The following is a 26,318-nucleotide window of genomic DNA, read 5'->3' on the forward strand; positions in this document are numbered from 1 at the left end:
CAAAACAGCATGGTACTGGTACCAAAACAGAGATATAGACCAATGGAACAGAACAGAGTCCTCAGAAATAATACCACACATCTACAGCCATCTGATCTTTGACAAACCTGAGAGAAACAAGAAATGGGGAAAGGATTCCCTATTTAATAAATGGTGCTGGGAAAATTGGCTAACCATAAGTAGAAAGCTGAAACTGGATCCTTTCCTTACTCCTTATACAAAAATTAATTCAAGATGGATTAGAGACTTAAATGTTAGACCTAATACCATAAAAATCCTAGAGGAAAACCTAGGTAGTACCATTCAGGACATAGGCATGGGCAAAGACTTCATGTCTAAAACACCAAAAGCAACGGCAGCAAAAGCCAAAATTGACAAATGGGATCTCATTAAACTAAAGAGCTTCTGCACAGCAAAAGAAACTACCATCAGAGTGAACAGGCAACCTACAGAATGGGAGAACATTTTTGCAATCTACTCATCTGACAAAGGGCTAATATCCAGAACCTACAAAGAACTCAAACAAATTTACAAGAAAAAAAACGAACAACCCCATCAAAAAGTGGGCAAAGGATATGAACAGACATTTCTCAAAAGAAGACATTCATACAGCCAACAGACACATGAAAAAATGCTCATCATCACTGGCCATCAGAGAAATGCAAATCAAAACCACAATGAGATACCATCTCACACCAGTTAGAATGGCGATCATTAAAAAGTCAGGAAACAACAGGTGCTGGAGAGGATGTGGAGAAATAGGAACACTTTTACACTGTTGGTGGGATTGTAAACTAGTTCAACCATTATGGAAAACAGTATGGCGATTCCTCAAGGATCTAGAACTAGAAATGCCATATGACCCAGCCATCCCATTACTGGGTATATACCCAAAGGATTATAAATTATGCTGCTATAAAGACACATGCACACATATGTTCATTGTGGCACTATTCACAATAGCAAAGACTTGGAATCAACCCAAATGTCCATCAGTGACAGATTGGATTAAGAAAATGTGGCACATATACACCATGGAATACTATGCAGCCATAAAAAAGGATGAGTTTGTGTCCTTTGTAGGGACATGGATGCAGCTGGAAACCATCATTCTTAGCAAACTATCACAAGAACAGAAAACCAAACACCGCATGTTCTCACTCATAGGTGGGAACTGAACAATGAGATCACTTGGACTCGGGAAGGGGAACATCACACACCAGGGCCTATCATGGGGAGGGGGGAGGGGGGAGGGATTGCATTGGGAGTTATACCTGATGTAAATGATGAGTTGATGGGTGCAGCACAGCAACATGGCACAAGTATACATAAGTAACAAACCTGCACGTTATGCACATGTACCCTACAACTTAAAGTATAATAATAATAAATAAATTTTTAAAAAAAAGGAAATTAATAACAAGCAGATAATGCAAATCTCTGTATATGACATAAAATAATACCTATGTGTGCACATTCTTTAGATTTGCATATTTACGGCTCACTGGCATATTTAAAACTGTGTGAAAAAATTGTTTTTAAAAATAATTAATTCAATATTTGTAAGATATAATGAGCAAGATACTGAGTAACGTAACTTTATTTTTCAGTTCTTTGTTTAATCACAGGAAAAGTTGAGTTGATATGTGGTTGGAAAATCCATGGATTTATATGTATCATACTATTAGAAATTGATTTATGTCAAAGCAATCATGTAAAGTCTTTCACTACTTAAAATGTCTGAAAGGAGGGGCAGAGATGTTCAGTGACTTGCTAAGCTTCAGTAGCCAGTCCCAGGTCAAGCTAGGACAAGTAGGAAGTCAGATGCACCCACAGTATTATTTCTACCTGCTACTTCTTGCCATACTGTATTTTCGGCACACCTAGAAAAAAGCTGCAAATGAGTCTCTGTTCTATTTTGCATTTCTAGTGATTGTTCTCCACAAGTTTGAAGAATTGTAAATAATATGGCCTGGTAGATTACCCCTGCTATGTGTATCAACATATCTTCATGTCTAGAATAGTGCCTGGCATGTGGTAGCAATTATTTATTGAATGAGCAAATTAATAAATAAATTAACCAATTCTACATAGGACCAATATTCCTACTAATTTTCTATTCCTGAAAATATGTTTTATATTTTAGAAACCATTATTTTATATTATGTTCTGTTAATAAATTTTATCTTAAAAATGTATCAAAGTAAAAAGCTTGTCATATTCATACCCATGTTTCTCAAATGAATCTACTTTTATCGATCATTTCTATTTCCCAGTTATCTGTGATGATAAATTAAAACAGAGTTAATGAGGAAATGTGTGATTTTAGAGAGTTAAATTATTATTGATTTGCTACATACCTGTTTCATAGGACTCAATAAACATGAAGTTCTTCATCTTTACTTGCCTTTTGGCCATTGCTCTTGCAAAGCATGTAAGTATAATGAAACATTTATAAGTATCTATTCTAATTTAAATATAAGGGTAAATATTTTATACAAATGAAGGCAGAGGTAGGCAACAAGAAAATTAAGTGTGTGAACTTTTAAACCTATAATCAAAAACAGCATTGGACCTCCCTTATATAAGATATGAAAGTGGACACACTTTGATGTATTCTTATAGTTCTGTGGAGATTTTTTACTTACAGGTTAAACGGCCTTTACTTCCGTCTCCGTCTGTTTGCATTCACCAGGCAACTGTTTTCATTCCCGTGGCAAATCTCTTTGAAAGTGCAGAAAAGCCACAGATAAAATGTAGACTCCAAAACCATCTCTCAAATGAGTCATAGAGTTTCTCCATTCTTGATTACATTAGTTCAGAATCTAGGAAGATTAGACAGGAAACCAGGGTGACTTTGTAAATTACTTGCAAAATAACCTAATGCAAAACAATTCCTCAACTTCTCAAAGCATTATATTTTTCTTGAGAGAATATATACTAATATTCACATCAAAAAATGATAAGGATGGCAATATTACTCTGAGTGAAGTACTTTGAAAACACACACACACGCACGCACGCAAGCACGCACACACACATTTACTCTATTCACTTCCTGAGAAGTAACTCAGTTTTTTTTCCTTACCCTGCAGCTGGCACCATCCATACCTTTCCCATACTCAGCATCTTACTCCTCATAAGCACACCATTTATTTAGGGTGATCAGAGTTCTTTGCTTCATCTATGTCTTCATATCTCTCACATAAATCTTGACAAGTTTTTGTTATTTCTTAAATTTAGAGCCAATTCATGGGCAAAGCTAAATAAAAATTCTAGTTAGGTAAATAAAAAAATAATAGTAATACTTTGGGAATCTCACACCCACCAAGCTTGATTGTTCTTATGATCTACTCTGACTTTGCACCTGTTCTCTCTAGTCAATAACTGCCTTCGATCTTTTATTTAAATAAAACAATTTTGTTCAACTAATATGGTGGCTTCACTAGCAAGTGACAGACCACAGATATTAAAAGCTAACTTTGTCACAATCTGTTGAGAACATAAGTACAAAATTGAGCTTGTATGACAGGTTTTCATACTTTAAAAATTAATCTTCAACTATTTATGCCACTTGACAGAAGCACTCGCCCAATATTTTTAATTCTAACACTATAAGTGAAGTAAAATAAAATATTACACCAGAGGCTTAACACTTTAAGATTTGGTGGCACATTTACGAATAGAATTATATTTCAAACTGTGTAACAGTTAATACTCAAAAACTAAGAACCTACCTACTTCCTAAAAGAAATATATTAAACCATGACAAGAATTCACTTGAGGTATATAATTATTTGTTCATTAACATTATAGGAAACCAAGAGAATTTTGCAAAGAAAATTTATACAGCTAAAGGTTCCTAGAATCAGGTGACTAAAATTCCCTTGCCACCAAGAAACAAAAGAAACAAAATGGAAAGACAGACTTACATTTCAAATAAGTGATAAAAGTGAAACTTGTATGACTTTTTGTTTTTTATATAGCATATGGAGCATCACTCCTCCAGAGAGGTAAGACATTTTAATTCTTCCACTTAGTAAACACATGATATGCCCTAAACTAAGTCTTTATATGTGATAAGACCAAAAATCTACGCGTTCAAATTATCCAGATTAAATTTGTGCATTTTTTCCTTTAAATAGTTACCAATGATAAAGATATTAGCTCAGAAACTATGGTGAAAATTCTGCATCTTGGGAGAAGAGTGACAGGAAATCATTCTACATTTCTGAAATAAGGAATCATATTCATCTGGGTCCATATTAAATGTTAATTCCCAAGTGATTTTTCTGGGTCCATATTAAATGTTAATTCCCAAATGATTTTTCTGGGCAGGGGTGCATAAAAGACATTTTTAGTGTTGCCTGAGGGTTTTCCTTTTTTTTCCTGCAATGTGCTTAACCCCTTTAAAAAACAGAAGAAAATTTAAAATTATGTAGAAGAAATAGAAAAACTTCTTTTCTTCTTTGTGGTTCATATTTTGGAAAATTTTGTTACAGTTATTAATAACTCAAAACACAATATCAAAATAAGTTAGTTATTTAAAATATGATAAATTAGTTGTGTGGGGAGTAAAACTTTTGTCAACTTCATCCTATACTTCAGAAAAATATAAATATGTTATTTACCACTGGATGTTGAGTGTAAACTGATACCTTATAGCTAGTACAAATATAATTTAGGCAAGTGATTATTGTTTTTTCCTTTTCTAAGTAATCTGTCATCATCTCCCAGGAAGTAAGTCCTAACTCCTTAAATATATTTTAACTTTTTTATTTGATGAAGGTTATAAAAGAAATTTATTTAGTTTGTAGAAATGTAAGCAGATCAAGAATATGGCCATTTTCCCCAATGAGGTAAAATGTAATTATTTTAATGTATTAATCTTTGATAACATCTTTTTTTCCATCAAACATAGGTCATTTTCTCACCAAAAATGAGGCTTTTAGCTATGATTGTTAAAATGGTGATGTTTTCATTGATTTGCCAAAATGCAGTGGAGCAATATGAAAAAGGTCTTAGTAAAAGATTTAGTTGTTATATTATTAAAACAGATATCTTTGAAATAATTTATTCTTAATGGTTATCTGCATTCTTTTGCTCACAATGTTGTGTTTCCTTTGCTATCCATTTATGTGAAATTATGTTATACTCATTTCAGCGAATTATATATTCCCTCTTCGTTTTCCTTTCTTTTCAGGAGGACATTTGTTCTTCTTCCTGTAAGGTATATATTGATAGCACATCTATAGCAAAATAGGAAACAAAAAATATTGTGATACTTTAACCCAAATTGAAATTAACCTGGATTTCCCAAGGAATCATATTTGAAAACCAAAGCTATTTATAAAGAATGAGACCAAAGTTATCTTCTCTTTTTAAAATTCTGTGAATAATTCAGCTGAAAAATATATTTTTTTTTTGCATAAATCAACTAATATACTTAATTCTAAGATCTCATGAGGAGTGAAGAACTTGTCACTTAGTGGTCTTCATTCCAAAAAATTCCCCAATTTTCATTATTGTTCTTAAAAAATTAATCTCCTATTTAGATTGATATGCAATTTTTTTCTTAAAATTGACTCATTTAAATTTAAATCAATATTTTCATAACAGAAATGTTATATATGCATTACCAAAAACATAGTAGTTGGCCTGGAGATATATTTTTTCTAATGAATCATGATGAGTAAAATGAAGTTTATCAATGCAATGCCTAAATTATTATAATAGTGTGTTTATTCATTTATTAGACAAACATGTATTGGAGAAGACTATCTTAGACTCGAGGCATACTCTGAATACAGCAGGCAAAATCCTCCTCTCATTGTTCTCACATTCCGGTTTACCACTGCTTGTATATTTATTACTAAATGGGAAATTCTAATATAATCTATACAAAACTTATATAATAAAAGTGACTCTATTGTTATGATTCTCCTTATGGGAAAGAAAATTTTCCCTTTCTGTTCTGGAGAAAATACTTTATAAACAAAGCTGTGGAGAAAATAAGTCTAATTATTTTTCTTCTGTATTTAAGGAAACCACAAGAAACATGAATGAAATGGTGAGAAATGTTTATTTTCTTGAAAAATTTTTGTTCACATTTTTAACGGTAATATTACAATATCAATGGCATGTGGAAATATCTGTAAATTTCCTCTCTCAGTAAACTAAAAAGAGATGTATGAATTTATTTAAAATAACAATTTCTCCCTTCCCACCTTAATAGTACTCACCTAAATTGCGCTATATTCTCTTGAGACATTTCCATTCAATAATAAGGTGATTTTTATCTCTTATTTATTTTCCAAAGGTAAACAATGATGAACAGTTGAGAAACCTAATGTGTTGTTTTTATGCCAATACTTTCAATCTACCATACTAATGATTACATAGGTAATTTGAGGTCTATCTAAAACAACCGGTATAATTAAAGAAATAATGCTGGGGATTTCTTCTGGTCACTAAACTTTGATTATTAATATTATTTCTCAAGCAACCTTCTAGCAGCTCTTCCAGTGAGGTAAGAGATATTTTCTTTTAACATCAAAAAGCAGCTTCACCAAGATGTGGCAGATTTTTAGCAATTAGATTGTTCATCAAATTGTAACCCAAACTCAATGGTATTTAAGGGAGATTGAAACTATCTGAACATTGGTTTCCTGTTTTGTGCACTTTGACAGTGTGTATCAGACATCTGATTTCAGAGGAAATTGAATTTTAAAGGAAGCCAGGGTTAAATCAAGAGGCTGCCATTTGCCTTCAACATAGTTTTATACTGAAAAACCTCTCAATATCTCTTAGAGCAGAGGTTCTGAAAGTGTTGCCCCTCAGCTAGCAGCATCAACATTATATTCTGGTGCACTTTAAAATTTGAGATTCTTTTGTTTAAAAATAAGAGGCCGAATAAAGGATTAGATTAGAAGTTGTGTACATCAATGGTACACCTGCCATGGTAGAAATACCCAAACAATAAACGTGATGGGAAAAAGTAACTGGGAAAGGAAGAAGCATGGTGGCACCACAAACCTTGTGGCCTTAGGTGCAGCCTGCACTCTTCCTAGTCAGGGACTAGGAAACATACTTTACTCTTCTTCCAAGCTGTAAGTATCACCTTCAAATGGACAGTTGACAGTCACTTAAAGATAACATTTGTGTCCTCCAGAAAGGGTATGTGGGACTTGGTTTGCCACATACCTCACCAGGCCTGTGTCATAATATTTTGTGTCCCTTGTCACCTTCTGTAGGCATATGATATTGTATGAATAATAAAAAATTCATAAAAATTTAAAATAAAACATTTTTATTCATGTGCTATTTTGATAGTGATGACTCTGATGATAAATGTTTTAATTTTTAATTAATGTATTAAATTCCTAATAAATGACATAATTTTTAAGTAGTAGTGGCTTGGGCTCTGAGTATTTAACTAATTACCCCTAATATTCTAGCATGACTCCAAAGCTTAATCATGAAAGTAATGTTAATTCTTTTCTTCCCCTAAAAGGAATCTGCAGAAGTTTTCACAGGGGTAATTTTTATTCAAATAAAATAAAATTAATACCACTTAGTAGGATTTTCTTTTTGTGTATTTTTAGAGAATTTTTTTTTTCTTACCAGGAAATTAAGCGCACTGTGTACCAGAAGCACTATGTAAAACAACTGACAAATTTCTCACATAAATGATAATTTCAAGTAAAACATCTTATTTTGGCTGTTTCTTCTCTCAAATATTCACACAATTCATTCTATCCCATTAAGAAATGTATCCGCCGGCTCGGTGGCTCACGCCTGTAATCCCAGCACTTTGGGAGGCCGAGGCGGGCAGATCAAGAGGTCAAGAGATCGAGACCATCCTGGCCAACATGGTGAAAAACCGTCTCTACTAAAAATACAAAAATTAGCTGGGCGTGGTGGGGGGGCTCCTGTAATCCCAGCTATTCATAGGGCTGAGGCAGGAGAATCGCTTGAACCCGGGAAGCGGAATTTGCAGTGAGCCGAGATCACGCCACTGCACTTTATCCTTGCGAACGAGCGAGATTCCGTCGAGAGAGAGAGAGAGAGAGAGAGAGAGAGAGAGAGAGAGAGAGAGAGAAATTTATCCCCAATATCTGAAGTGTAAACATTCTCAAGGTACAGGAGGTCATATAATCAAGGAGTCCCCAAATCACAGGGGGTACCCGTACGGGTCCTTGGCCTGTTAGGAACCACGCAGCACAGCAGGAAGTGAGCTGCAGGCAAAGTAACATTAGCCTGAGCTCGGCCTCCTGTCAGATCTGCTCTGGCGTTAGATTCTCAGGAGAGTGAACCCTGTTGTGAACTGCGCATGCAAGGGATCTAGAATCTTTCTAATGCCTGATGATCTGCGGTACAACAGTTTTATCCCCAAACCATACCCCCGCCCCATCCGTGGAAAAAATTGTTTTCCACAAAACCGGTCCTTGATGTCAAAAAGGTTGGGGACTCCTAATGTAATCCATCCTCTGCGGACTAGAGAAGTTTGCTGCGTGTGTAGGGAAAGCGCATAGATTTTGGTATCAGGCAACTTGTATTCCAACTCCAGCTCCACGAGTTGTTACTTAACCTCTCCAAGCTCCAGTTTCTTTAACTGAAAAGACGGAGAGCTGCATTAACCCCGCAAGATTGTATTAGATGACATATATTTAATTTTTATTAGATGACATATATTTAATTTTTACAAAAATTGCTTGGAACACAGTAAATTCATCTAAAAAATTGACAATTATTACCTATCTCAACACAGAACAGGCATACTTTCTAAAACCTTTATAATAGAAACATCTGTTTTTGAACACTTAAAAATAGAATGCTCCAAATGAAACCTGTCGTTTTAGGAATTTAGATCGTTACTAACTTCTTTGTTGCTATAAATATCTTTCCTACATTTTGTCAAAATACTTCCAGTAGCATTCTCATTTTGTACCTCTCTTAACGTAACCATCCAACAATTCTAAAGACCCGTTGACTTTCTACACACACTTATTTTTCACTCTCTATTAAGAGAAAATTCTCCTGAGGAAAAAATGCTGTTGTGGTTTTATATTTAATTCCTAAAAACAATCTTTGTAAAGTCAGTTCAAAGGCTCTGGAACTTACTAGAATACTTAGTTACTAGGCAAATTTCTCGTTATATTTTAACAGATATAATCCTACATGGTAAGTAATGCTCAGACAGTTTAAGCAATTCCATCGGGGTCGTGGATTCCAGTGCCTTGGGTAAAGAGAATTAAAGTTCAGTTCTGACTCCAAAGACCAGACTAACTTCCAACACACATAGAAAAGGATTAAGTTGAGACACGCACCTTGTGATTGTGTGGGTTTTTTTTTTTTTTTTGGGTTTTTGGTTTTTTTTTATTTCCTTTCTTAAACATACTTTTTTTCCCTACATAGATAACTTTCTCCCGTGGTCTTACTTAATTTGATAATTTTTCAATTCTGCAATTTGATATAAATGTAGACACAGTTAAGGTAAATTTTATGTATCTAAACTATTACTTTTTCTAAGTAAATTTGCCACAACTTATAAATTTTCTAATTAAAGTTTTAATTCACTCAGTTTTGCTAACATTTGCTTTGATTCATTAAGGATATAAAATAGTGGAATAAATATTCATAATTTCCTTTCTCTCTAGAACAAAATCAGCCCATTTTATCAGAAGTGGAACTTCCTCCCATTTCTTCAGGTTCCTTATCAACATCATATCGTTATGAACCCAGGGGATCAGCATAAGACAAGTGTCTACCCCTTTGTTCCCACTCTAGTAAGTTTTGCATTTTTAAGGGGCGAGGGGTACAGGATAAAAATATATACAGTGGCCAGGTACGGTGGCTCACGTCTGTAATCCTAGCACTTTGGGAGGCTGAGGCAGGAGGATCACCTGAGGTTGGGAGTTCGAGATCATCCTGGCCAACATGGTGAACCCTGTCTCTACTAAAAATATAAAGATTAACTTGGGGGGGGTGGGGGGGCGGTGCGTGCCTGTAATCCCAGCTACTTGGAAGGCTGAGGCAGGAGAATCACCTGAACCAGGGAGTAGGAGGTTGCAGTGAGCCAAGATCCGCCACTGCACTCCAGCCTGGCAACAGAGCGAGACTCCCTCTCAAAAAAAAGTACAGTAACTAGAGGCAAAAGGCACCCAAAAGTTCTAACTTTAAAAGCAGGACAGTCTTGGCCAGGCGCAGTGGCTCACGCCTGTAATCCCAGTACTTTTGGAGGCTGAGGCGGGCAAATCACCTGAGTTCAGGAGTTCGAGATCAGCCTGGGCAATTTGGTGAAACCCCGTCTCTACTAAAAATACAAAAGTAGCCTAGTGTGGTGACACATGCCTGTAATCCCAGCTACTTGGGAAGCTGAGGCAGGAGAATAGCTTGAACCTGGGAGGCGGAGGATGTGGTGAGCCGAGATCAATCCATTGCATTCCAGCCTGGGCAACAAGAGTAAATCTCTGTCTCACCAAAACAAAACCAAACAAAAAAAGTAAGACAGTCCAAATATAATAACAAATAACAATAGTAGCAATAGTGACAAATAAGTACTAATTTAATTTAAATCTAACAGATATACCCTAAGTATTTGCTTATATATCATTTCACTTGGTCCTTCAAATAATTCTTTAATGTAGGGGGGAAGGATAGAAACCAGTATCTTCATTTAACAAAGGAAATGTAATATGGGGAAATGTAAGGAAGTACTTGCTCAAACTCTAAGTAACCATTTCCATTTTGTTTCATAAAGTGGATTTGTCTTAAGGAGCTTTTTCTAATATGAGCAATAAGTAACCCAAGTTCTCCTCAGCCTTTTGATCAGATCATAAAATTAAAGCTTTTTTGTCTTGTTACAGAACCAATAAATATAGCCACCTAATAAAAAGCCTAGTTTGATTTCCCTTATTTCATCTCCAGGAATAATTAAAAGTCCAAAGAAAGGGAAAAATAACAAGTTTATAAGTAATTAAACATACTATTTATATTTTTTTAAGGAATCTGCCAGCATCTCTCATAAAGTAAGTACAAACCCCTTATATTAAATATATTTAAAGAATTACTTTTTATTTATCTATTATGACTTGCTTTTCATTTATAACAATATGTTATTTATTTTGTTGAAATATAAGGAGAAAAATGAAGTAGTTATACATACCAGTCAGGTAAAATGTGTTTATGTATTTACTGGTTCATCGATGAGATATATCTTAGATGTATGTACATTATGTTTTACCAATCTTATTCTTTATATGTATCGTTTTAAATATCTAAGTATGAAAGAGGTAATGAATGGATGTCAAGAGGGTCCCAAGAAAATATACTTGTGTGACATTTGTGAACCACATTGTCAAAGTTAGATAGTCCTGAAAAGATTTCTTGTTAGTTTTCCTTCACTTTTCTATCACCAGTTGGTTGCAAATTTGTCATCAAATGCTAGACTGGCACTATATTCCTCTTGAATCAGTAGATAGTTTTTTTTTATTTCTTTCCAAGAATATAAAGCCCCTCATTCTAAAACCTAAAAGATAAAACAATTTAATGACAGTGTATTTGAGAAAAACCAATAGTCAAGCATATTTGGAAACAGTATATAATATCAACTCATTTAATAAATAACAAGATTTTCTGTATTCTTTAAATTTATTTACTATATTAACTTAAATTTGTCATTGCTAATATAGATTATTATTTCATTGTTAGAATATAAATTAAAAATATTCTGTATATAAAAAACATGACAGTTTTAGTTTGGCATAAAGATTCTGCTATTTATATAGGGAAGCCCTGCAGAATTAATTGGTTAAAAGACCTGGGACAGTCTTCCTATACCAATGAACAGACACCAAACTTGACATCATCTTGCTCTACCTCCCTTCCTTTTTACTCCATTGATATAGGAAAGCTAGTTTCCGTTTTCATATTAGCCTATAACTTCTAAGGGAAAGTAGTAGATCTTAATTTGAGACTAATGGAGAGTTTTATAAATAGGAAATAGGAAAATTTCACTGTTTTGTAAACATCTGCATTTTTCTTAAAGGAAGAATTATTGAATTTATCTAAGTTTTATAGGGATGTTTGAACGCACAAAAATTTAAAAACACTTACTGAGACATATCCTCACTATCAGAATTAAGATATTTTACACTTTTGCCAGTAATATGGAGGCATAGCAGATGATGTGCATGTGAGAGTATATGCATCTATATGCATAAGTTTATATATCATTCTTTGAATTCATATTTAAGCTGATTTTTCCCTTATGTTATAATATTGATGATCACCGAAAAACTGAAAACATAGGAAACCGGTGATAATGAAAACAAACAACTACTTTTGTCATAATTTTATGAATAATCAAGTAAAGGAGGTTTAAACTTGCATGAATCAACTAACCAAACTAAATTTGTCAGTTCCCATGAGAAATGGAAGCCTAATCAGTTAGTAGTTTTCATTCTTTGTTAAAATTGTTTCAGTTAATTTCACTGTGTACATCTTCATTGATACATCTTCATTAGTTTCCTAATGATAAATGTTGTTTCTATTTTTTAATTAGAAAAATAACAATATTCTTATAATAATTTATTTTATACATATACGAATACATTAATACAATACATTCCTAAAAGTGAAATTTTGGGGTTAGAGGATATGTACATGAAATTTGTATAATATTTTTGTCACAAACTTTAATACCACAAATTAATAAGTAACACATATGTCACTATAAATTATGAGTATTGTAATTAATACTTATAGTTCTATATTTTATAACAGTTTTATTTCATATATATATGATCCTAAACACGATTTTGTTTTGCTTGTGTTTATTTCTCTTTAGAACATTCATTTTAGACAATAACATTACTTTTAATAAAGTTAATATATTAAGTAATAAATTGCTTTTACCACACAGTAAGTTCTCATAGTCAACATTAGACTCTGAATATGACAAGATGATATCAGAAAGATCCTAAGGGCCTTATTTCCTGTTGAAAATCTCCTTCAAGTAACTCATACTAGCGTTTAGATTGGGCTTCATTTCTTTTGAAAAGCATACATACCCTGAATTTCAAACTAGTTTCTCTCTGTGTGTAGTTTGGTTTGTTTTTGAGATTTACAAAGAGTATCATACTTTATGTAGCCTCCTTGGTGTTGCATTTTTCCCTCAATAGATTTCTAGCACATTCATCCATATTGTCACTTGCAGGTATAATCTACCTATTTACACTGCTGATGATATTCCACAATTCAGTCCTCTAGTGCCCTGTAATTAGAAGGCATTTTAGTTATTTAGGTTTAGTATATTTATTTTTAGTTTTGGTAGATATTTTCAAACCATTTTTCTTTGAGGTGAACTAAAATTTTTTCCAGCCACTAATAAATAGGAATTTACAGTAGCTTTTTGACCGAGTGGTTGGCATTTCTGATGCAACACTCTTCTAGATCTTGAAGCAGTTTTAGAAACTCATTCATGGGCATTAGGCAAGAGAGAACAGAAAGAGACTTCTGCTCCAGGCAGACCTCAATGGGAGCAGTGACAACCCAAGACCACCCCATCAGACAATGCCAACCTGGGAGGTTTATAGATAGCTGATAGATTTAGTTTATAACCTGGCAAGATCTCCATAGTATGATTTTTCATCTTGGATAGTTTTCTGAGTTTGTTACAGAGGCAATTGAAGAGATTTTTCCGCTTCTGAAGGTATTCATTGTGACACAGAGTAAAAAATAAGTCAGACTTGAGACTGAGGTAAGAAGCAAGGAGGAGGTCAGGCCCTAAAAAGAAATCTTGCCTGTGGTCAGTAAAGCAGCAGCAGGGTATCTGAGACAGCCCTCGCCCTAGCCTTGGACAAAGAGGGAATTTCACGAAGGAGGGGGGGAAAGAGAGATCAGCATCCAGATTTGTTGCTAATGATCCTCTGAAGGTCATTGCTTCTCCGAATCCAGATCCTCTCTGGGAAGGGAATCTTCTAAATTAGTTTTTTGCTTTCCTGTAAGTTTTCATTCTTGTAAACTTTTACACTTGCCAATTTGTTTTTTCCCCTTACCTGTTCTCTAGCCAAGCTATTATTTATATAATATTTTTTCCTGAAATTATGCTTTTTCAAAACTTGTTATTGCTAATAATAAGAAATGTTAGGCCGGGCACGGTGGCTCACACACTTTGGGAGGCCAAGGCGGGTGGATCACCTGAGGTCAGGAGTTTGAGACTAGCCTGGCCAATACGGTGAAACCCCATCTCTACTAAAAAAAAATACAAAAAGTAGCCAGGTATGGTGGCGGGTGCCTGTAATCCAAACTACTAGGGAGGCTGAAGCAGGAGAATCACTTGAACCCAGGAGGCGGAGGTAGAAGTGAGCCAAGAGAGTATGATTGCACTCCAGCCTGGGCGACAAGAGAGAGACTCTGTCTCAAAAATTTAAAAAATACAAATAAAAATAAAAGAAACGTTATATATACTTAACTCACAAGTTTGATTATATATATGTTTTAAATAAACATGCAATTATCAAAATCATTTAAATGAGTTGCCTAAAAGTATGTGCTTCCTAAATTACTCTTACGAAAAATTCATTCATTCAATTATTATTTATCATGTCCCTTACATGTTTCCAGATCTTAGAGATAAAAAAAGTGATTAAAAGAAGCATTACAAATAAATTTATTTTTATTTTTCTTCTTTACAAAAGAGTAGTTTTTCTCCGTACATCCAAGAGGAAATTATGTATAATCAATACACTGAGAACAATGTGTCTAATTCTTGTTTTCTTCCTTTAAGGAAACACCAAAAAAGACTGTTAATATGGTAAAGTATTGTTTCTATATGAAGCTGTATTTGATTCATATTTCTAAAAACTAAACATTAAAATATTAATACTCCTGAAATTCTCCTCTTTTAATAAAATTGAGTAATATTTTAGTTTACATAAAAATCCTCTTTACTCCTTAACTGTGATTTTCTTAATTGACCTAAATTTTTTTCAGTCAAGATCTTCCATGTTAGCAAGAGCTCTCCACATAGCCTAAGTATTCTATGTTTTTTGCTGCTGCTTTCTTTTTTTAAAAAACAGATTTCTACCATTTTTTGAACTGAAAATTTTATTGCAATTAGTCTTTTTCACCTATCATAATAATACCTTTGCTGTAATATAAAAAAGATCTTTTGTCCACAAATATTAAGAATATATTGCTAAGTATTTAATTGCCCTGATTCTAAAATTTTGATTATTAGACTTTTTATTTCTCAAATAATGTTCTAGTAGGTTATCTCTAGGGAGGAAAATGATAATTTAAAAATCAAACAATTAACCAGTTCATTGAGAAATACTCTGTGTCTTGCTGTTGACTGATTATTTTAAGAAAATTAGGTGTTATGCTATTGACATATCGAATGGAAACAAAGGAAAACCCTTGTAAAACATACACAGACTCCAAGTCATGTTAGAGGTCTGGAATGAACCATCTACACGGTCAAGAGTAGCTGTTCTATCACACACTTTCAGATAATATATGTCTGACCTCTGTTACATTAGAAAAAATGAATTTTTAAAATAAGACAGTCAAATCAGGATTCTGTCAGTTGCCTTCACTATAGTTTAATATCGTTTAAGAGTTGAATACTGGACTGGGTTACAAGTTATGTAAATCACAGGTTCAGGGAACACCTGCTGTGAGAGAAAGCGCCAAGTGAGAGAGGACGGTTGGAAAGGGTCTTGAGAAGATGAAGTATGAATTGTGGCACAGGATCTTGTGGCCTGGGGCCCAAAGCAAGCAATATCTTCCTTCTTAGTGCCTTGGGAAACATTCTTTACCCTTTCTCTCCACGTCAAACTGTGGGCCTATGGACACTAATCTAAAAAACATTGGTCCTCCAAGAAAGAACATGCAGATTTTGCCACACACCTCAGTAGGCTTAATTATTTTTCCTCTCTCTCTTTCTCTCTCTCTCTCTTTTGCATCTGCCCAAATTACATGGAAATTTGACATTATATGAACAATGTAGGTAAATGGAAAATATGAAATAAAATGTATTTTCAGTCAGGTACCATTATGTTGACACAGGACATGTCCTTTTAATGTATACTTACATTCATTTAATTCAGAACAGATTTCTATAAAGTAGGACTGTGTTTCTTGGTAGTAACAGCTTGACCCTGAATTATTAAAATAATTAGCCCTAATTCTATATTATTATGATATGGACAAAAATTACTATTGGGTTATCCAAGTGAGGTTATTTATTCATTTTCTTTCCCTAAGGAATCAACTGAAGTATTCACCGAGGTAAGTAAGTTTTGTTCAAACAAAATTAATAAAATATAATCTCAAAACATTTTCTTTTGTATGTTATGGCCAGTTATTCTTGTTATTAGCAGAAAACTGAGCTGACTGAAGAAGCAAAGAATTACCAAAACCATCTGGTAAATTTTCCATACAATCATAGCACGATTAGATTTTACTTGGAAACTGCCAAATTGCAATCCTCTTGACCAAAAAAAAAAAAAAAAAAAAAAAAAAAAAAAAAATATGTTTACCAAGTTCTAATTTGTATAAAAGTCTTCTTATACTTTTAAAATTGGTTACAGAAGCACTTGCCAACTGTACCACTTACATTATTGCTAAGTATCCACCCAACAATTATTCCATGGCAATTCTAAAATTCCATTGATTTTCCACTTTGTAAAAATGAGAACTTAGCCTAAAAGAAGATGCCACTGTATTTAATTCCAACTTAAATCCCTACAACAATCTGTGGCTAAATCTATATAGATAAATAGAACATAGAAGAGGGAAATATGTACTCATAATAAAATATATGTGAGGCATTATGCAAACAAAGTACTCTTTCCGTATTAATTCTTTTACTTCTGCAAGACAAATAATACTCAGAGAGATTAACTGGCTCAGTGTCATAGGTTCCACTAAGTTAAATCACACATTCTATATGACTCTGAGGACCAGGGTTTTCCTACCAGAAATAGAAAATAAACCACAACTGGGAACACTTATCTTGGTCAAGAAATTATCTTCTTGCCTTTTTACATGTATTTTTAATTTTATTTTTCCTTGTTTTTGATTTCTTTCACTCAAGCACTGTGGCTTTGGGGTCTGAATTAAGCAAAGAATTTTCTTACTCCTACAGTTAATTCGATAAATGTAAGCATAGAGTTAATTTTGTATGAATCAATTTTCCTTTAATTAGATTCATTTGGTAAAATGTAGAATTTATCCAAATAAAGTTTTGTTTCATTTGGTTATGTTCAGGTCTCTCTGATTCATGGGACATTGAGATAATTATTTATATATTTTTTCTAGAAAAAAATCAACCAATATTATCAGTTTGCCTTGCCCCAATATGTAAAATATCAATATCGCAAAATTATGGAACCATGGAAAAACATGAAGACAAATGCTTACCAAGTTATCCCTGCTCTGGTGAGTGCTCTCTTTTTATTTGCAACTTAAAAATTGTTATCTTTTATGCTAAAAGTAAGCTGGGGGCATGAAATTGACATAATTCCAATAAACTCAAGTAGAAGCTGAAACAAATAAAAATGTCTAAGCTAGAAATCAAATAATAAGTCATAATGCAAATACAGCCTAATAAATAAAAATAATGTTACAAAAGTATCTGAAATTGTAAAAAGTAGCTGGACCAAGTGCTAGTTAACGTTTATCCTTTATCTTATTTTTTTTTCAAAAAAAAAAAAAAGACATTTGACCTAGGAAACATTTCTTCTGACATGAAGAATGAATGAGAGAACAGGACATTGAACCCAGAGAACTAAAATGTATTATAAACAACATGGGTTTTGGAATCGGGAGGCCTAATATAAATAGGCTTTTGAACTTAGGCAAGTCACATCATTTCTCTGGATATTTTTAAATACGATTTAGTTTTTTAGATATACATGTAGCATTTAAAAATGTCTTCCATATAATTTGAGAAAAATCAGAATTTAGTACCTATGATTTGCATATGAGACGGAGATTTGTTCCTGTACATTTTTTTAAATAAAATTCTTCAATTTTTTGTCTTTTCTCTTCAAAGAGGGATTTTTAAGATTCTTGAATTCACTGCTTCTACTTTACTTTGGTAAGTGCCTTTAGGCCTAGAATTTAAGCAATAACTTTTATGTGAAGAAAGTGATATTAAATAACATTATTAAGTAATATACTTTCAACTTTAATTAAATCATATTTTGGTTTATAAAGTATTTTAAATTTTGCTTTCATCTTTTTGACTCACAAATGTAAGTTGTCTGGGTAATTTGCATGCATATTTCATAAATATTTTAAATATAAATTATAGTACATTTCCTCCATAGCTAATGATACATTCAGCCAGAAGCAATGGCTCTGAGTGAAAATTGTCACAGGCATAGTATTCACACAGATGATTTCCTGTCATCTTTGAGTTGTGCCAAGAAATTCAGACCTGGCACTTTGGTTTGAGAAAAGATATGCAATATCAAGAGAGTTTCATACACAAGTCAAGCCATTTAAGACAAATTTCCTGCATCATTTTCTCTGGAAAAATTAATGTTTTATACAAAAATCTTTGCTTATTTTTTAAATTTCTTTCTTTGAGAATTTATTCAATGGCTTTAGAGCCATGATGGCAACTCAAGAAAATTATAATGCCCTTTGTGCAGTCATGTTTTATTTTTCTTATTTTGCTCTTGCAGCATTCAGGTTTATCTCCTATCCTAGAATTCTGTCTCATTTAATTTAAATGCTTTGTTCTTTTTATGTGTCCTGAACACAAATTTCTACCATGACAAAGTAGGTTTCAAAACAATAAATAATAATAGTGATAATAACTTATCGAGGTCATATAGTGCACCAGTTACAATTCTAAGCCTTTGCCTATATTGACTAATTTAACGTTCACAAAAAACCTATCAAGTAGTTAATACTATCAGCTGATTTTTTTCCATAAGTTATTGGGGTACAGGTGGTATTTGGTTACATGAGTAAGTTCTTTAGTGGTGATTTGTGAGATCCTGGTGCACGCATCAGCCGAGCAGTATACATTGCACTGTATTTGTTGTCTTTTATCCCCCCCACCTCACTCTTCCCCTCAAGTCCCCAAAGTCCGTTGTATCATTCTTAGGGCTTTGTGTCCTCATAGATTAGCTCCCACATATCAGTGAGAATATATGATGTTTGGTTTTCCATTCCCGAGTTACTTCACAGAGAATAATAGTCTCCAATCTCATCCACATCCTTGAAAATGCAGTTAATTCATTCCTTTTTTGTGGTTAAGTAGTATTCCATTGTATATACATACCACAATTTCTTTATCCACTCATTGATTGATGGGCATTTGGGTTGGTTCCATGGTTTTGCAATTGTGAATTGTGCTGCTATAAACATGTGTATGCAAGTATCTTTTTCTAATAATGACTTCTTTTCCTCTAGATAGATACCCAGTAGTGGGATTGCTGGATCAAATGGTAGCTCTACTTTTAGTTCTTGAAGGAATCTCCACACTGTTTTCCATAGTGGCTGTACTGGTTTACATTCCCACCAGCGGTGTATAAGTGTTTCCTGATCACCACATCTATGCCAATATCTACTGTTTTTGATTCTTTGATTAGCAAATGAAAACATAAAGTGGGGAAAGGACACGCTTTTCAACAAATGGTGCTGGTATAATTGGCTGGCCACATGTGAGAGAATGAAATTTGATCCTCATCTCTCACCTTACACAAAAATGAACTCAAGATGGATTAAGGACTTAAACCAAAGACCTGAAACTATAAAAATTCTGGAAAATTGGGAAAAAACCCTTCTAGACATTGGCTTAGGCAAGGATTTCATGACCAAAAACCCAAAAGCAAATGCAATAAAAACAAAGATAAGTAGCTGGGACCTGATTAAACTAAGGAGCTTTTGTACGGCAAAAGGAACAGTCAGCAGAGTAAACAGACAACCCACAGAGTGGGAGAAAATCTTCAAATCTATACATCCAACAAAAGACTAACATCCAGAACCTACAACGAAATCAAACAAACCAGTAAGAAAAAAACAGACAATCCCATCAAAAAGTGGGCTAAGGATATGGCTAGACAGTTCTAGAAAGAAGATAAACAAATGGCCAACAAACATGAAAAAATGCTCAACGTCACTAATGATCAAGGAAATGCAAATCCAAATCACAATGCAATGCCACCTTATTCCTGAAAGAATGGCCATAATCAAAGTATCAATTGATTTGAGATGAAGAACCTGAGGCGGAATGGAGGTTAAATAAATTGTTCATGATAATCCTGAGAAAATAAAAAAGCCCAAAAAAATCGAATACAGATTTCCAGCCCTAGGATTCAAATGCTCTACTACCAATGCCGAACTGCACCCAAAAGGCCACGTTAAGGTTTTTTTGAGAGGATATTTTCTGACTTTGAGTACATTGTACAAACTTGATTTTCTTTATTATGTTATTTTGGCCTTCCTGATAATGAAAAAGTGTCAGGCAGCTTCACAAAGTAATCTCATGTGTACAAAAATAATACCATAATTGTTATGGATAAGAGTTAAAAATACAGTTGTGTTTTATAAATAGTAATATTTCTTACTGTCATTATTCACATATTATTCCACTTTTTTTTTTTTCCGAGACGGAGTTTCACTCTTGTCACCCAGGCTGGAGTGAAATGGCGTGATCTCGGCTCACTACAACTTCGCCTCCCGGGTTCAAGCAATTCTCCTGTATCAGCATCCAATATAGCTCAGATTACAGGCACCCGCCACCATGCCCTGCTAGTTGTTTTTTTGTTTTGTTTTGTTTTGTTTTGTTTTTGGTATAGACAGGGTTTCAACCTGTTGGCTAGGCTGGTTTTGAACTCCTGACCTCAGGTGTTCCACCCGTCTTGGCCTCCAAAGTGTTGGGATTACAGGCATAAGCCACAGCGCCCGGCCTTATTCTACATTTTTTAAAAAGCTTATCATATGTCCCATGATGTGAGAGACCTGAGAGATACAGAATTATGATACCAAATTTACCTTCATTAAAGCCCTTTTTGACAAAGACACAGAAATGACAATACAATGTCTAACTGCTAATTAGAGATAGGATAACATAATACAACAAGTTCAAGTGATGAATCAGAGATGAAATAGAGGCAGAAGGTATTGAATTGATAGAAAAATTACAAAAGAAACAGAGAAGCCAAAAAAGTACAGTGTAATTTGAAGAATTTAATTTTAAAATGATTTATTGAAATATGACCCCAAAGTCATTGTACATAAAACTTTATTTTACCAAAATCTACATTCCAATTAGATCAAAAGGCTTAAATTATAGGAAGCAGTAATATCTTATATGCCTAATAAGCAACTTAGAAAATAAGATTAAAATGTTCCTTTAAAATTGGCTGAAAATATACATATGTACCATTAATAAATAACAATGCTATTTTTGCATGCTAGATCGAATAAGCTTGCTATTAACTCTTATTCATTAAACTTTTTAACTTTATCTCACCAGGAAACAATTTCTCCTACCTCATAGACTGTATTGACTCTATCAAGCAGAAACACAGATAGTTATTAAAAATCATATTATGTGCCATGAATCATCTTAAGCATGAGAAAATGTTAACTCGTAATAGTTATAAATAACATTCTGTCAGACTAAGATGGACAAGTGTGTGTGTATACATAAACAAAAACTATCTTCTGTAATATATAAGTCCAGTATTGCTTTTTTTTTTTTTTTTTTTTTTTTTACTTTTTTCTTTTTAGGTTTGCCTGGAAAATCTACCTTTCACAGTTCTCTACCATATTACTTCATACTACCAGCATGTTTGGACAGGCTTATTGTGAAAACAGGAATACTGAGTCAAAGAAGACTGCAGAGTATTTCCTGAATTGAGTACACCCTTCCCATGAGTTCATGTTGAATATGTTGGGTTTGCATTGTGGTTTCATTAGGTTGATGACTACTTAAGATGTTTTTACCACTGTTTCTGAGTTACAAAAACACATTTCTTTTCCCCTCAAAATAAAATTTCAAGTGATTCATTGGTGTATAATCAGCATTTTTATTGTTCATATTGACCACCGAGGCTATTGATGCTAATATAAGCAGTTATTTAACTTAACTTTAAACTAGCTTGTCTACCACCAAAATGCTTTATATACACTTTCTGGAAGCTTCAATTTTATTTATCATAACCAATAACATAGAACACTACAAGTTTTATGTTCTCCCACCACGGCTTGGCTCACAGAACTATTTAGCCATCATTCTACCATCTTTCTGATTTATTCATGCTTATTATTTGCCACAATTTTAACCTCAAACCTTCACCAGAGCCCTCAGTCCTCCTCTCTCAGTCCACCCTGTCAGACTAAAGTATGGAGTCAGCCGCTAAGACTATAAACCTCTCAAGACTCCTCATTAATGGTGTCACCAAATGAAGAAAGAGCAAAAGCAAACACACGGGTGCAAACATGGGCTCTGAGGCATACCTGGGCTCCAAGAGAGTCAACACATCCTGAGAAGATGGAGGGATGGGGAAAGCTATAAGGAAAGCAGATCAGGAAGGAGGGGATAGGGATGAAAGTTATTTGTTAAGCATTTGGTTGTAATGGGAATACATTACAGGAGTTTCCATTGGGGAGTAACATTATATGATATATGTCATCGATGAGTGAAAAACTTTAAATTTTGAAGACTTTATCTTTGACTCCATAGAATACATCAATCCTTTATAATTCCCATTGTATTCCTTTCTATCCAATTCCTCTTAGCATTACTTCCTTTCTTATTCAACTGAACATTTAAGGGATTTTCAGTTGACATATGACATATATTTTGAAAAGGTGATATAAGTAGAAGTTAAGAGAATTTTTCTTTGTCTTCATAGAATCCATTCACTTCATTCCCATCCACTAAAATCCTGATTACATTTCATTGTTTCTACTCTCCGTTGGTCTCACTTCCTTTCTTACACAGCCCAGACTTCATGCTTGATTATGTTAAATATTATCTTGATAGCTCATGTAATTTTTCTGCCCCCCCTACACTTAGCCAACCCTACCAGGAAAACACGCAACCACACAAAACTCTGAATTTGATTTCTACTGCCATTCCACAAAACAGATGAATTTTAAAGTAAGTTTATGTTTTTTAAACTGTGTTGGTAACCAAAGACATCTTATCAAACTCTTGTTGACATTAGTGTTAACTGCCTTCAACTCTCCCTAAACTTCAAACTTATCTTACCAGAAACAATTTTCCTTTCTACTTCATAGACAACACTGAGTCCATTGAGCATAAACACTATCCACTTCTTAGTAGGACACATCAATAATTTTATCTAAATCTGAACATAACTTTAATTCACTCAAGTTTTAAAGGATGTATGACCTTCTTTTAGTTCAAAGCTAATGGCTCTTTTGACGTTTTTTAGAAGTTCCTCTGTGATTCATCCTTTTTGATAATGTTCATTGTAGCAAAAGTAATAGTGATGATTTTAATGCCTATAATTGAATAAGCAGCTACGTGCAGTGTAATTTACATATTTGTCTCAATTAACATTACTATTAAATTTCCTATTATCAATGTAACCATTATTATTATATTATTAAATAGAATATTATTTTATTATCACATTATTATTTTTAACAAATGTGAGCATTGTTTCCACTTTGAATATCCAGTACTCAAAACATTATCTGATAGTCAGATGAATTCTCAAGTTATTCCATATATTTTAGGCCTAATAGTTTATTTTCATAAATTAAACTAGAACATAGCATTTATTACAGCTCCTTTTTGCCATTAGAACACAAACATTCACAATTTGCCAAAGACTCTTCAGATTCAAGTTTATCACATTGGTATAGAAAGATGACTAAAGATTTCACCTGTAGTTGAAGGAGATTAGGAAAATATTAAAACAAAAACACGTTATAAAAATTTGCCAATGAGTTGCATACTTATGGCAACACATTTAGTAACATATCTTTGCAGAATGTGTCTCTTGTAAATTAAACTCCTTGACATTTTCAAGAGCATAGCAGTCCGTCATGGATGAAAAGGCACCCTATTTCCCTGACTACAAATAAGCAGGACACGTTCTGGTTCATCGGTCTTCTAAAATCACTTACCGTTTGCGGACTGAGAGATTGTGTCTAACAAAAGAACTTACTCATATGCTTATCATCTGTTCTTTTTTCAACTGTCGAACATAATCTACTGATTTCCTATCCTGTTAATCACAAAATAATGAGTTTAACAATACCTATTTTTTAGTATTTCATTCTCAAATAGGGGATCAATTAAGTTTAAACACAGGTTTTCAACTTCTTCATTTACAAAACCATAGTGCCTTTGGAGCTTTACATTACAAATGCTTTATATTAATGATGTCACTATATGATTACTTTTAATGGCAAAAACTGCAATTACTTTTGCACCAACCTAATACTTATTATCTGCTGGGTTGCATTTCTCATATATTTCCTTGTCTATAACAGTACTCACTAACTATCATTTAAATGACTAAAAGAAGAAAACAAGAAAAAAAATAAGGAAGGGAGGGAAGGGAAAAAAGAAAAAAACAAAGAAAGGAATGAATATAAGGAGAAAATAGAAAAAAAGGCAAAACTATGGGAATGAAAACCTACTAAGTGGTTGCTAGAGTTGATGGAAAGGAAAGACGTTGTTAGTTTTTCGTTTGTTTGTTTGTTTTTTACTACAGAGGGTCAATACATGGAAAATGTTAGCATGATGGAACCCTTACATATGATAAAGTAGTGGTGAATATATGACTACATACATTTGCCAAAACACGTAGAAGGCTTAAGCTTTAAGAGTGAATACTGCTAATTGCAAATTAAAAATAGAAGTAAACCAAGATGTTGCAGAAACCTAAAATGGAATACAGCCTGTGACAAATGAATCCAACAGTATATATAAATATATGGCATAGCCTCACCAATGAGGGTAGGAGTAAAGGAGAGAGCTAGGACACTTCAGGAAACATCATCTTGACTGGATGTTGTAACAGCAAAAATAATAATATTTTCTAATTTCCTTGAGACATCCTCTTTGACTTATAGGTCATCTAAAAGTATGATGCTTAATTTCCTCATATTTTGTAATTTTTAAGATATATTTCTGTTATTGATGTCTAGCTTAATTACATTGGACTGACAAAACACATTATTTCTATGTTTAAAAATGTGTTCAGGTATGTTTTGTGGTCCTAAATATGGTCTATCTTGGCATGTGTTCCGTGTGATTTTGAGAAGAATGTGTATTCTATTGTAGTTCAGTAGAGTGATCTATGAAAGTCAGTTAGATCAAATTGGTTGATAGTGTTGTTCAAATCATTTTTTTTTTCGTACTGGTTTACTCCCTCCATTTTTGTCTGAGAAAATATTTCTCCTTCACTTTTGAGGAATATATTTCCTGGACCTAGAATTATGTGTTGACAGTAGTATTTCATTATGTTTAAGATTTTATTATTTTCCTCTTTCTTGCATGATTTCTGACAAAAAATTTACTGTAATTCTTATCCTTATTTTTCTGTAGATAATCAGTCTTTTTTTTCTGTTGCTGTCTTCAAGATTTTTTGTTTGTCTTTAGTTCCCAGCAGTTTCAATAAAATATGCTGTGTGTGTGCGTGTGTGTGTATAATTTATTCCTGGTGTTCTCAGAGTGTCTTCTATCTATGCTTTTGGTTTCTGTCTATATTTTTGGAAAGTTTTTGACCACTATTTCTTTAAACATTTTCTGCTTTGCTGTTTTTTCTCCTAGGATTACAAATGTTAGATCTACGACATATCCTCAGGGTCTCGAATCCTTTCCTAGGTTGTGTCAAGTCTATCGATTTGCCAGTCAAATGAATTCTTTTTCTCTGTTAGTAAATTTTTTATAGCATTTCTAGTTATTCTTTGTTGCAGTTTCCTTCTCTGTGCTGAGTTTATCTATGTGATCTTGAATCTTGTCTATCTTTATCATCAGAATATTTAGTATAATAATCAAAGTTATTTTAAATCCCCTGCTCAAGAGTTTCAACATCTGTGTAACAACTGACTCTTATTCTGATTATTGTTTTTTTAAAAAATCTTCAGACCTTGTTTATACTTTTCTGTGTGTCTTGTAATTTTTTATTGAATGCCTGATTTACGGTATAGTCATTAGATAAACATGAGCCCACTTTCTTTCTACGACGGCCTTAGTACAGGGGATTGTGTTAATCTAGTCCACAAGAGAGGAAACTAAACACTTAAACAAAAGGATTTTGTCACTCCTGACAAACAACACTGAACCTAGTATATGACCT

At 33.4% G+C, this 26,318-nt stretch overlaps 1 protein-coding gene across 1 annotated transcript; it reads left to right on the top strand.

Moving 5' to 3' along the window:
* Positions 1-8,175: 8,175 nt before the first annotated feature.
* On the top strand, positions 8,176-21,587 carry LOC126955157 (alpha-S2-casein-like). The gene is made up of 8 exons (XM_050791444.1): positions 8,176-8,232; positions 11,007-11,030; positions 14,792-14,818; positions 16,273-16,296; positions 16,389-16,433; positions 17,329-17,448; positions 18,067-18,109; positions 21,506-21,587. Exons 3-8 carry the CDS (start codon positions 14,816-14,818, stop codon positions 21,562-21,564), a joined length of 294 nt encoding a protein of 97 aa, XP_050647401.1. The 5' UTR covers positions 8,176-8,232; positions 11,007-11,030; positions 14,792-14,815; the 3' UTR covers positions 21,565-21,587.
* The last annotated feature ends 4,731 nt before the right edge of the window (positions 21,588-26,318 follow it).

The sequence above is a fragment of the Macaca thibetana genome, chromosome 5 (assembly GCF_024542745.1).
Source record: "Macaca thibetana thibetana isolate TM-01 chromosome 5, ASM2454274v1, whole genome shotgun sequence".
Lineage (NCBI taxonomy): Eukaryota > Metazoa > Chordata > Mammalia > Primates > Cercopithecidae > Macaca > Macaca thibetana.